Source organism: Salmo salar, unplaced genomic scaffold (genome assembly GCF_905237065.1).
Source record: "Salmo salar unplaced genomic scaffold, Ssal_v3.1, whole genome shotgun sequence".
NCBI classification, from domain to species: Eukaryota; Metazoa; Chordata; class Actinopteri; order Salmoniformes; family Salmonidae; genus Salmo; species Salmo salar.
The window spans coordinates 40,465-53,024 of record NW_025548061.1 but is presented as its reverse complement, the minus strand read 5'-3'; the positions used below and the strand labels follow the sequence as shown (position 1 = coordinate 53,024).

The following is a 12,560-nucleotide window of genomic DNA, read 5'->3' as shown; positions in this document are numbered from 1 at the left end:
TGGGGCTGTAGCGTTGAACCAGAGACTAAGGTAGAGTCCTATAAACCAGCCTGTGGGGCTGTAGCGTTGAACCAGACAGAGACTAAGGTAGAGTCCTATAAACCTGCCTGTGGGGCTGTAGCGTTGAACCAGAGACTAAGGTAGAGTCCTATAAACCAGCCTGTGGGGCTGTAGCGTTGAACCAGGCAGAGACTAAGGTAGAGTCCTATAAACCAGCCTGTGGGGCTGTAGCATTGAACCAGAGACTAAGGTAGAGTCCTATAAACCAGCCTGTGGGGCTGTAGCGTTGAACCAGAGACTAAGGTAGAGTCCTATAAACCCGCCTGGGGCTGTAGCGTTGAACCAGAGACTAAGGTAGAGTCCAATAAACCAGCCTGTGGGGCTGTAGCGTTGAACCAGAGACTAAGGTAGAGTCCAATAAACCAGCCTGTGGGGCTGTAGCGTTGAACCAGACAGAGACTAAGGTAGAGTCCTATAAACCAGCCTGTGGGGCTGTAGCGTTGAACCAGAGACTAAGGTAGAGTCCTATAAACCAGCCTGTGGGGCTGTAGCGTTGAACCAGAGACTAAGGTAGAGTCCTATAAACCAGCCTGTGGGGCTGTAGCGTTGAACCAGACAGACAGGGACTAAGGTAGAGTCCTATAAACCAGCCTGTGGGGCTGTAGCGTTGAACCAGACAGAGACTAAGGTAGAGTCCTATAAACCAGCCTGTGGGGCTGTAGCGTTGAACCAGAGACTAAGGTAGAGTCCTATAAACCAGCCTGTGGGGCTGTAGCGTTGAACCAGAGACTAAGGTAGAGTCCTATAAACCAGCCTGTGGGGCTGTAGCGTTGAGACAGAGACTAAGGTAGAGTCCTATAAACCAGCCTGTGGGGCTGTAGCGTTGAACCAGACAGAGACTAAGGTAGAGTCCTATAAACCAGCCTGTGGGGCTGTAGCGTTGAACCAGACAGAGACTAAGGTAGAGTCCTATAAACCAGCCTGTGGGGCTGTAGCGTTGAACCAGAGACTAAGGTAGAGTCCTATAAACCAGCCTGTGGGGCTGTAGCGTTGAACCAGACAGAGACTAAGGTAGAGTCCTATAAACCAGCCTGTGGGGCTGTAGCGCTGAGACAGAGACTAAGGTAGAGTCCTATAAACCAGCCTGTGGGGCTGTAGCGTTGAACCAGACAGAGACTAAGGTAGAGTCCTATAAACCAGCCTGTGGGGCTGTAGCGCTGAGACAGAGACTAAGGTAGAGTCCTATAAACCAGCCTGTGGGGCTGTAGCGTTGAACCAGACAGAGACTAAGGTAGAGTCCTATAAACCAGCCTGTGGGGCTGTAGCGCTGAACCAGACAGAGACTAAGGTAGAGTCCTATAAACCAGCCTGTGGGGCTGTAGCGTTGAACCAGACAGAGACTAAGGTAGAGTCCTATAAACCAGGCTGTGGGGCTGTAGCGTTGAACCAGACAGAGACTAAGGTAGAGTCCTATAAACCAGCCTGTGGGGCTGTAGCGTTGAACCAGACAGAGACTAAGGTAGAGTCCTATAAACCAGCCTGTGGGGCTGTAGCGTTGAACCAGAGACTAAGGTAGAGTCCTATAAACCAGCCTGTGGGGCTGTAGCGTTGAACCAGACAGAGACTAAGGTAGAGTCCTATAAACCAGCCTTTGGGGCTGTAGCGTTGAACCAGAGACTAAGGTAGAGTCCTATAAACCAGCCTGTGGGGCTGTAGCGTTGAACCAGAGACTAAGGTAGAGTCCTATAAACCAGCCTGTGGGGCTGTAGCGTTGAACCAGACAGAGACTAAGGTAGAGTCCTATAAACCAGCCTGTGGGGCTGTAGCGTTGAACCAGAGACTAAGGTAGAGTCCTATAAACCAGCCTGTGGGGCTGTAGCGTTGAACCAGACAGAGACTAAGGTAGAGTCCATAAACCAGCCTGTGGGGCTGTAGCATTGAACCAGAGACTAAGGTAGAGTCCTATAAACCAGCCTGTGGGGCTGTAGCGTTGAACCAGAGACTAAGGTAGAGTCCTATAAACCCGCCTGGGGCTGTAGCGTTGAACCAGAGACTAAGGTAGAGTCCAATAAACCAGCCTGTGGGGCTGTAGCGTTGAACCAGAGACTAAGGTAGAGTCCAATAAACCAGCCTGTGGGGCTGTAGCGTTGAACCAGAGACTAAGGTAGAGTCCTATAAACCAGCCTGTGGGGCTGTAGCGTTGAACCAGACAGAGACTAAGGTAGAGTCCTATAAACCAGCCTGTGGGGCTGTAGCGTTGAACCAGAGACTAAGGTAGAGTCCTATAAACCAGCCTGTGGGGCTGTAGCGTTGAACCAGACAGACTAAGGTAGAGTCCTATAAACCAGCCTGTGGGGCTGTAGCGTTGAACCAGACAGAGACTAAGGTAGAGTCCTATAAACCAGCCTGTGGGGCTGTAGCGTTGAACCAGACAGACAGAGACTAAGGTAGAGTCCTATAAACCAGCCTGTGGGGCTGTAGCGTTGAACCAGACAGACAGAGACTAAGGTAGAGTCCTATAAACCAGCCTGTGGGGCTGTAGCGTTGAACCAGACAGAGACTAAGGTAGAGTCCTATAAACCAGCCTGTGGGGCTGTAGCGTTGAACCAGAGACTAAGGTAGAGTCCTATAAACCAGCCTGTGGGGCTGTAGCGTTGAACCAGACAGAGACTAAGGTAGAGTCCTATAAACCAGCCTGTTTTTATATTTAACAACTGAGACATAAACTGAGCAAGTTCCACAGACATGTGACTAACAGAAATGGAATAATGTGTCCCTGAACAAAGGGGGGGGGTCAAAATCAAAAGTAACAGTCAGTATCTGGTGTGGCCACCAGCTGCATTAAGTACTGCAGTGCATCTCCTCCTCGTGGACTGCACCAGATTTGCCAGTTCTTGCTGTGAGATGTTACCCCACGTTACCCCATTCCTGTCTTGCAGGAAATCACGCACAGAACGAGCAGAATGGCTGGTGGCATTGTCATGCTGGAGGGTCATGTCAGGATGAGCCTGCAGGAAGGATACCACATGAGGGAGGAGGATGTCTTCCCTGTAACGCACAGCGTTGAGATTGCCTGCAATGACAACAAGCTCAGTCCGATGATGCTGTGACACACCGCCCCCAGACCATGACGGACCCTCCACCTCCAAATCGATCCCGCTCCAGAGTACAGGCCTCGGTGTAACGCTCATTCCTTCGACGATAAACGCGAATCCGACCATCACCCCTTGGTGAGACAAAACCGCGACTCGTCAGTGAAGAGCACTTTTTGCCAGTCCTGTCTGGTCCAGCGACGGTGGGTTTGTGCCCATAGGCGACGTTGCTGGTGATGTCTGGTGAGGACCTGCCTTACAACAGGCCTACAAGCCCTCAGTCCAGCCTCTCTCAGCCTATTGCGGACAGTCTGAGCACTGATGGAGGGATTGTGCGTTCCTGGTGTAACTCGGGCAGTTGTTGTTGCCATCCTGTACCTGTCCCGCAGGTGTAATGTTCGGATGCACCGATCCTGTGCAGGTGTTGTTACACGTGGTCTGCCACTGCGAGGATGATCAGCTGTCCTTCCTGTCTCCCTGTAGCGCTGTCTTAGGCGTCTCACAGTACGGACATTGCAATTTATTGCCCTGGCCACATCTGCAGTCCTCATGCCTCCTTGCAACATGCCTAAGGCACGTTCACGCAGATGAGCAGGGACCCTGGGCATCTTTCTTTTGGGTGTTTTTCAGAGTCAGTTGAAAGGCCTCTTTTGTGTCCTAAGTTTTCATAACTGTGACCTTTAACAGCTTACAGACTGTAGGCAATTGTGTCTTAACGACCGTTCCACAGGTGAATGTTTATTAATTATTTACTACTACTATATTAGTACACTACTACTACTACTATATAGTGCACTACTACTACTACTATATAGTGCACTACTACTACTATAGAGTGCACTACTACTACTATATTAGTGCACTACTACTACTACATTAGTGCACTACTACTACTATATTAGTGTACTACTACTACTATAGAGTGTAGTACTAATAGTATATAGTGCACTACTAATAGTATATAGTGCACTACTACTACTATATAGTGCACTACTACTACTATATTAGTACACTACTACTACTATATAGTGCACTACTACTACTATAGAGTGCACTACTACTACTATATTAGTGCACTACTACTACTATAGAGTGCACTACTACTACTATAGAGTGCACTACTACTACTATATTAGTGCACTACTACTACTATATTAGTGCACTACTACTACTATATATTGCACTACTACTACTATATAGTGCACTACTACTACTATAGAGTGTAGTACTACTACTATAGAGTGCACTACTACTACTATATTAGTGCACTACTACTACTATATATTGCACTACTACTACTATATAGTGCACTACTACTACTATAGAGTGTAGTACTACTACTATAGAGTGCACTACTACTACATTAGTGCACTACTACTACTATATTAGTGCACTACTACTACTATATATTGCACTACTACTACTATATAGTGCACTACTACTACTATAGAGTGTAGTACTACTACTATAGAGTGCACTACTACTACTATATAGTGCAATACTACTACTATATAGTGCAATACTACTACTATATAGTGCACTACTACTACTATATAGTGCACTACTACTACTATAGAGTGTAGTACTAATACTATATAGTGTACTACTACTACTATATTAGTGCACTACTTCTACTATAGAGTGTAGTACTAATACTATATAGTGTACTACTACTACTAAATAGTGCACTACTACTACTATATAGTGTACTACTACTACTATATATTGTACTACTACTACTATATATTGCACTACTACTACTATATATTGTACTACTACTACTATATAGTGCACTACTACTACTATATTAGTGCACTACTACTACTATATTAGAGGTCACCTTGGTTTGCCTTCAGGCATGAAGAGGTCACCTTGGTTTACCTACAGGCATGAAGAGGTCACCTTGGTTTACCTTCAGGCATGAAGAGGTCACCTTGGTTTACCTTCAGGCATGAAGAGGTCACCTTGGTTTACCTACAGGCATGAAGAGGTCACCTTGGTTTACCGTCAGGCATGAAGAGATCACCTTGGTTTACCTTCAGGCATGAAGAGGTCACCTTGGTTTACCTTCAGGCATGTTAACAGGTCACCTTGGTTTACCTACAGGCATGAAGAGGTCACCTTGGTTTACCTTCAGGCATGAAGAGATCACCTTGGTTTACCTTCAGGCATGTTAACAGGTCACCTTGGTTTACCTACAGGCATGAAGAGGTCACCTTGGTTTACCTTCAGGCATGAAGAGGTCACCTTGGTTTACCTTCAGGCATGAAGAGGTCACCTTGGTTTACCTTCAGGCATGAAGAGGTCACCTTGGTTTACCTTCAGGCATGTTAACAGGTCACCTTGGTTTACCTTCAGGCATGAAGAGATCACCTTGGTTTACCTTCAGGCATGAAGAGGTCACCTTGGTTTACCTACAGGCATGAAGAGGTCACCTTGGTTTACCTTCAGGCATGAAGAGAACACCTTGGTTTACCTACAGGCATGAAGAGGTCACCTTGGTTTACCTTCAGGCATGAAGAGGTCACCTTGGTTTACCTTCAGGCATGAAGAGGTCACCTTGGTTTACCTACAGGCATGAAGAGGTCACCTTGGTTTACCTACAGGCATGAAGAGGTCACCTTGGTTTACCTTCAGGCATGAAGAGATCACCTTGGTTTACCTACAGGCATGAAGAGATCACCTTGGTTTACCTTCAGGCATGAAGAGGTCACCTTGGTTTACCTACAGGCATGAAGAGGTCACCTTGGTTTACCTTCAGGCATGAAGAGGTCACCTTGGTTTACCTACAGGCATGAAGAGGTCACCTTGGTTTACCTTCAGGCATGAAGAGGTCACCTTGGTTTACCTTCAGGCATGAAGAGGTCACCTTGGTTTACCTTCAGGCATGAAGAGGTCACCTTGGTTTACCTTCAGGCATGAAGAGGTCACCTTGGTTTACCTTCAGGCATGAAGAGGTCACCTTGGTTTACCTTCAGGCATGAAGAGGTCACCTTGGTTTACCTACAGGCATGAAGAGGTCACCTTGGTTTACCTTCAGGCATGAAGAGGTCACCTTGGTTTACCTACAGGCATGAAGAGGTCACCTTGGTTTACCTTCAGGCATGAAGAGGTCACCTTGGTTTACCTTCAGGCATGAAGAGGTCACCTTGGTTTACCTACAGGCATGAAGAGGTCACCTTGGTTTACCTACAGGCATGAAGAGGTCACCTTGGTTTGCCTTCAGGCGTGAGGTGAGACTGCAGTCATTCGGTTCGATCCCACATGGTATCTATCCCCAATACAATTCACTACTTTGGACCTTAGGGAACAGAGAGCCATTTTGGACGCAGAATATAACTTCCACCATGTTTGAACGAGGCCACTGATTCCAGATCAGATTCCACATTCATGCCTCCTTTGTTGTGGGGAGAAAGAAAAACAATCCCCACAATTCTGTCTGTTTTTAACATTTGTTTTTATTTAAAAACGAGCCAAGTCAGTTAAGAACAAATTCTTATTTACAATGACGGCATTCAGATACACAAACACGCTTTCTGAATATGGGGCCCGGCCCGGTCTGAATATGGGGCCCGGTCCGGTCTGAATATGGGGCCCGGCCTGGTCTGAATATGGGGCCCGGCCTGGTCTGAATATGGGGCCCGGCCTGGTCTGAATATGGGGCCCGGCCTGGTCTGAATATGGGGCCCGGCCTGGTCTGAATATGGGGCCCGGCCTGGTCTGAATATGGGGCCCGGCCTGGTCTTATGGTCTTGACATGGAGCCAACAGAACAGTCTCTCATCTTCCACTAGTCCTCTTCTCATTCCATATCTGCCATGTCCACATCCACCTGGGACACAGCCCCTTTCTCGTCACTAGCTGCCGCCTTCGCCTTCGTCGGGGCTGCCTTCGCCTTCGCCTTCGTCGGGGCTGCCGCCACCTTCGCCTTCGTCGGGGCTGCCTCAACTAAGGAGAGAGAGAAATCTCAGATGTACCGACTAAACTCAGCCGCTCCGCATCGCGAGAGGAGCGACTAAACTCAGCCTCTCCGCAATCGCGAGAGGAGCGACTAAACTCAGCCTCTCCGCATCGCGAGAGGGGCGACTAAACTCAGCCTCTCCGCAATCGCGAGAGGAGCGACTAAACTCAGCCTCTCCGCAATCGCGAGAGGAGCGACTAAACTCAGCCTCTCCGCAATCGCGAGAGGAGCGACTAAACTCAGCCTCTCCGCAATCGCGAGAGGAGCGACTAAACTCAGCCTCTCCGCAATCGCGAGAGGAGCGACTAAACTCAGCCTCTCCGCAATCGCGAGAGGAGCGACTAAACTCAGCCTCTCCGCAATCGCGAGAGGAGCGACTAAACTCAGCCTCTCCGCAATCGCGAGAGGAGCGACTAAACTCAGCCTCTCCGCAATCGCGAGAGGAGCGACTAAACTCAGCCTCTCCGCAATCGCGAGAGGAGCGACTAAACTCAGCCTCTCCGCAATCGCGAGAGGAGCGACTAAACTCAGCCTCTCCGCAATCGCGAGAGGAGCGACTAAACTCAGCCTCTCCGCAATCGCGAGAGGAGCGACTAAACTCAGCCTCTCCGCAATCGCGAGAGGAGCGACTAAACTCAGCCTCTCCGCATCGCGAGAGGAGCGACTAAACTCAGCCTCTCCGCATCGCGAGAGGAGCGACTAAACTCAGCCTCTCCGCAATCGCGAGAGGAGCGACTAAACTCAGCCTCTCCGCAATCGCGAGAGGAGCGACTAAACTCAGCCTCTCCGCAATCGCGAGAGGAGCGACTAAACTCAGCCTCTCCGCAATCGCGAGAGGAGCGACTAAACTCAGCCTCTCCGCAATCGCGAGAGGAGCGACTAAACTCAGCCTCTCCGCAATCGCGAGAGGAGCGACTAAACTCAGCCTCTCCGCATCGCGAGAGGAGCGACTAAACTCAGCCTCTCCGCATCGCGAGAGGAGCGACTAAACTCAGCCTCTCCGCAATCGCGAGAGGGGCGACTAAACTCAGCCTCTCCGCATCGCGAGAGGGGCGACTAATCTCAGCCGCTCCGCATCGCGAGAGGGGCGACTAATCTCAGCCGCTCCGCATCGCGAGAGGGGCGACTAAACTCAGCCTCTCCGCAATCGCGAGAGGAGCGACTAAACTCAGCCTCTCCGCAATCGCGAGAGGAGCGACTAAACTCAGCCGCTCCGCATCGCGAGAGGAGCGACTAAACTCAGCCTCTCCGCAATCGCGAGAGGAGCGACTAAACTCAGCCTCTCCGCAATCGCGAGAGGAGCGACTAAACTCAGCCTCTCCGCAATCGCGAGAGGAGCGACTAAACTCAGCCTCTCCGCAATCGCGAGAGGAGCGACTAAACTCAGCCTCTCCGCAATCGCGAGAGGAGCGACTAAACTCAGCCTCTCCGCAATCGCGAGAGGAGCGACTAAACTCAGCCTCTCCGCAATCGCGAGAGGAGCGACTAAACTCAGCCTCTCCGCAATCGCGAGAGGAGCGACTAAACTCAGCCTCTCCGCATCGCGAGAGGAGCGACTAAACTCAGCCTCTCCGCATCGCGAGAGGAGCGACTAAACTCAGCCTCTCCGCATTGTGATTGACGGATGGAGAGTTGAACCTTTCAGGAAGTGGATACGAGAACACTTCTTACCTTCCACAGCGGCCTTCTCTGCTTTCATGTGTTGAAGTTGTTTGAGCAGCTTGCGTTTTTTCTTCCCAGACAGAGTGATGTTTGCTCTGGGGCTGGAGCTGAGCAGGGACGACAAAACAACAACGCTTTCAGACTGCAACACGGCGATGATGGATGATGGAGCGGAGGAACAAACACAAGCAGGTCAACAAGCCAATCAGACCACAGCAACAACGACCTGGGTACTACTACCATACAGCCTAGGACTCAGAACTATTACCACTTCACCTGGTCAGGATCCTGGATAACAATACCACTTCACCTGGTCAGGATCCTGGACAACTATAACACTTCCTGGTCAGGATCCTGGACAACTACAACACTTCACCTGGTCAGGACCCTGGACAACAACAACCCTTCACCTGGTCAGGATCCTGGACAACTACAACCCTTCACCTGGTCAGGACCCTGGACAACAACAACCCTTCACCTGGTCAGGATCCTGGACAACAATAACACTTCACCTGGTCAGGATCCTGGACAACAAGAACACTTCACCTGGTCAGGATCCTGAACAACCACAACACTTCACCTGGTCAGGATCCTGGACAACAATACCACTTCACCTGGTCAGGATCCCGGACAACCACAATACTTCACCTGGTTAGGATCCCGGACAACCACAACACTTCACCTGGTCAGGATCCTGGACAACCACAACCCTTCACCTGGTCAGGATCCCGGACAACCATAACACTTCACCTGGTCAGGATCCCGGACAACCACAACCCTTCACCTGGTCAGGATCCCGGACAACCACAACCCTTCACCTGGTCAGGATCCTGGACAACCACAACCCTTCACCTGGTCAGGATCCCGGACAACCACAACCCTTCACCTGGTCAGGATCCTGGACAACCACAACCCTTCACCTGGTCTGGATCCTGGACAACCACAACCCTTCACCTGGTCAGGATCCTGGACAACAATAACCCTTCACCTGGTCAGGATCCTGGACAACAATAACCCTTCACCTGGTCAGGATCCCGGGACAACCACAACACTTCACCTGGTCAGGATCCTGGACAACAACAACCCTTCACCTGGTCTGGATCCTGGACAACAACAACCCTTCACCTGGTCTGGATCCTGGACAACCAGTCAGAATACAGGCCCATTGGTTTGGCAGTTTGCCCATGCTTGTTGTTCTCCATCTTTCGTTGGTTAAATCTACCCATAAATATACCACTGTTTTATTATATATATATATATATCTATATATCTATGACTGTACCACCAAGTACATTTGTCTCTGCCTGGTCTCATGAGTCTTTTCAAGTATCCTCTAGAGGTATCCCTGATTAACAACCACTGGCTTAAAGTATGAAGGTACAAACAGTATGGAGATTAAAAGGGACCTACTTTCTCTTCCTGAGATGGTGGATGGTGGTGAGTCCTTCGTCCACCACAGCTCCCACCTTGATGTGTCTCTTCCTCTTCTCACGGGTCAGATTCCTCCTCCGCTTGTAGAGCTTCTTGCCCAGCTCCTATTGAACGAACGAACACACACACACACACACACACACACACCACAACATGAAGAGGCAGCAACATGAAGAGGCAGCAAGGCTTTCTGGGGCTTTTAGCTGACTAGTAAAACACATAACCCTTGACAGTATTGATGAACATCTTTAATTAAAATGTTACATTTTGGTGGCAGTGTTGATAGATAAAACTAACAAACGTCGTAACAAACGTTGTAACAACATTGTAACATACTGGTAGTTACTAGAAATAACAGCTTCCATTGAAATGTGTCATAATGTAATAATACCGTGTAATCTAACTGCAGCTTAGCTAGTTAGCCGTTTTTGCTAAACGCGACCTTCTTGTCATTTTTTACCTTCAGCATTATTAAAACGAGCCGTCTTTCTAGTTTCTGATGAAGTAATACTGGTGTAAATGTGAAAATAAAGTTGAGTTTCATATGTGTAACTTACTGTTTTGGGTCTGTTGATCTTACCACCTGGTGTACCACTCTTCACCATGCTTGCTGCTTCTGCTGCGGCTGCTGCTGATGCTGTAACATGTGAGGCGTTGGGAGACTTCCGGGTTACCTTCTCATTGGCTGGAAGGGACCGCTTTCTCCCATTTTCATTGGCTGGAACAGTTCTTCTTCTTCGATGAGGTTTAACGGCGGGTTGGCATCCAATAAACGTCTCATTACTGCCACGTACTAGGCTGGAGTATAACTCCCTTATACTTTGCTTAATATATTTTTGTATATTTGTAAAATCAAAAAAATCAACATTAACAACAAAGAATACAGTAAATACCCTACCATCTAACACTACACTCACAACAAGTAGGAATAAATACTATACTATTTAATTAAACCTATCTAGTCTTACCTCAGGCCAACGACCTGAAAGGACGGGACGCCACCACTTTAACACACCTTGTAACTCTTCAGACGTCAAGTCTCACACACACACACACACACATCAAATACCTCTCTGCAGCTGCCGACGCCGCCTCTACATTCTGAGACTTTACCTTCCATCCCTGCAGTACAGTTGTTATGGTATGATTGGATTACTATTAATGTAAAAAGAAAAAATCCTATCTCACTGAAACATATGTCATTTGTTGGTTTTAGATCTGGTCCAGATCTACTACTACACCACTCCTCTCAGTTCTGGTACAGATCTACTACTACACCACTCCTCTCTGTTCTGGTCCAGATCTACTACTACACCACTCCTCTCTGTTCTGGTCCAGATCTACTACTACACCACTCCTCTCTGTTCTGGTCCAGATCTACTACTACACCACTCCTCTCTGTTCTGGTCCAGATCTACTACTACACCACTCCTCTCTGTTCTGGTCCAGATCTACTACTACACCACTCCTCTCTGTTCTGGTCCAGATCTACTACTACACCACTCCTCTCTGTTCTGGTCCAGATCTACTACTACACCACTCCTCTCTGTTCTGGTCCAGATCTACTACTACACCACTCCTCTCTGTTCTGGTCCAGATCTACTACTACACCACTCCTCTCTGTTCTGGTCCAGATCTACTACTACACCACTCCTCTCTGTTCTGGTCCAGATCTACTACTACACCACTCCTCTCTGTTCTGGTCCAGATCTACTACTACACCACTCCTCTCTGTTCTGGTCCAGATCTACTACTACACCACTCCTCTCTGTTCTGGTCCAGATCTACTACTACACCACTCCTCTCTGTTCTGGTCCAGATCTACTACTACACCACTCCTCTCTGTTCTGGTCCAGATCTACTACTACACCACTCCTCTCTGTTCTGGTCCAGATCTACTACTACACCACTCCTCTCTGTTCTGGTCCAGATCTACTACTACACCACTCCTCTCTGTTCTGGTCCAGATCTACTACTACACCACTCCTCTCTGTTCTGGTCCAGATCTACTACTACACCACTCCTCTCTTTTCTGGTCCAGATCTACTACTACACCAATCCTCTCTGTTCTGGTCCAGATCTACTACTACACCACTCCTCTCTGTTCTGGTACAGATCTACTACTACACCACTCCTCTCTGTTCTGGTCCAGATCTACTACTACACCACTCCTCTCTGTTCTGGTCCAGATCTACTACTACACCACTCCTCTCAGGATCACTCCTCTCTGTTCTGGTCCAGATCTACTACTACACCACTCCTCTCTGTTCTGGTCCAGATCTACTACTACACCACTCCTCTCTGTTCTGGTCCAGATGTACTACTACACCACTCCTCTCAGGATCACTCCTCTCTGTTCTGGTCCAGATCTACTACTACACCACTCCTCTCTGTTCTGGTCCAGATCTACTACTA

General features: G+C 48.8%; 1 protein-coding gene across 3 annotated transcripts; it reads right to left on the bottom strand.

The window, feature by feature from the left end:
* Positions 1-6,530: 6,530 nt before the first annotated feature.
* LOC106596063 (uncharacterized protein C11orf98) lies at positions 6,531-10,830 on the bottom strand. 3 transcript variants are annotated; one of them, XM_045711891.1, is made up of 5 exons: positions 10,703-10,830; positions 10,125-10,249; positions 8,724-8,821; positions 7,014-7,039; positions 6,531-6,980 (listed from the first exon to the last, which is right to left on the bottom strand). In XM_045711891.1, the coding sequence occupies exons 1-5, from the start codon at positions 10,748-10,750 to the stop codon at positions 6,894-6,896; spliced, it is 384 nt and encodes a 127-aa protein (XP_045567847.1). In that variant the 5' UTR covers positions 10,751-10,830; the 3' UTR covers positions 6,531-6,893. The 3 variants fall into 3 exon arrangements, with proteins under 3 accessions (XP_045567847.1, XP_045567848.1, XP_045567846.1); XM_045711892.1 differs by having other exon boundaries at positions 6,531-6,965; XM_045711890.1 differs by having other exon boundaries at positions 6,531-6,986; positions 7,020-7,039.
* Positions 10,831-12,560: the final 1,730 nt, after the last annotated feature.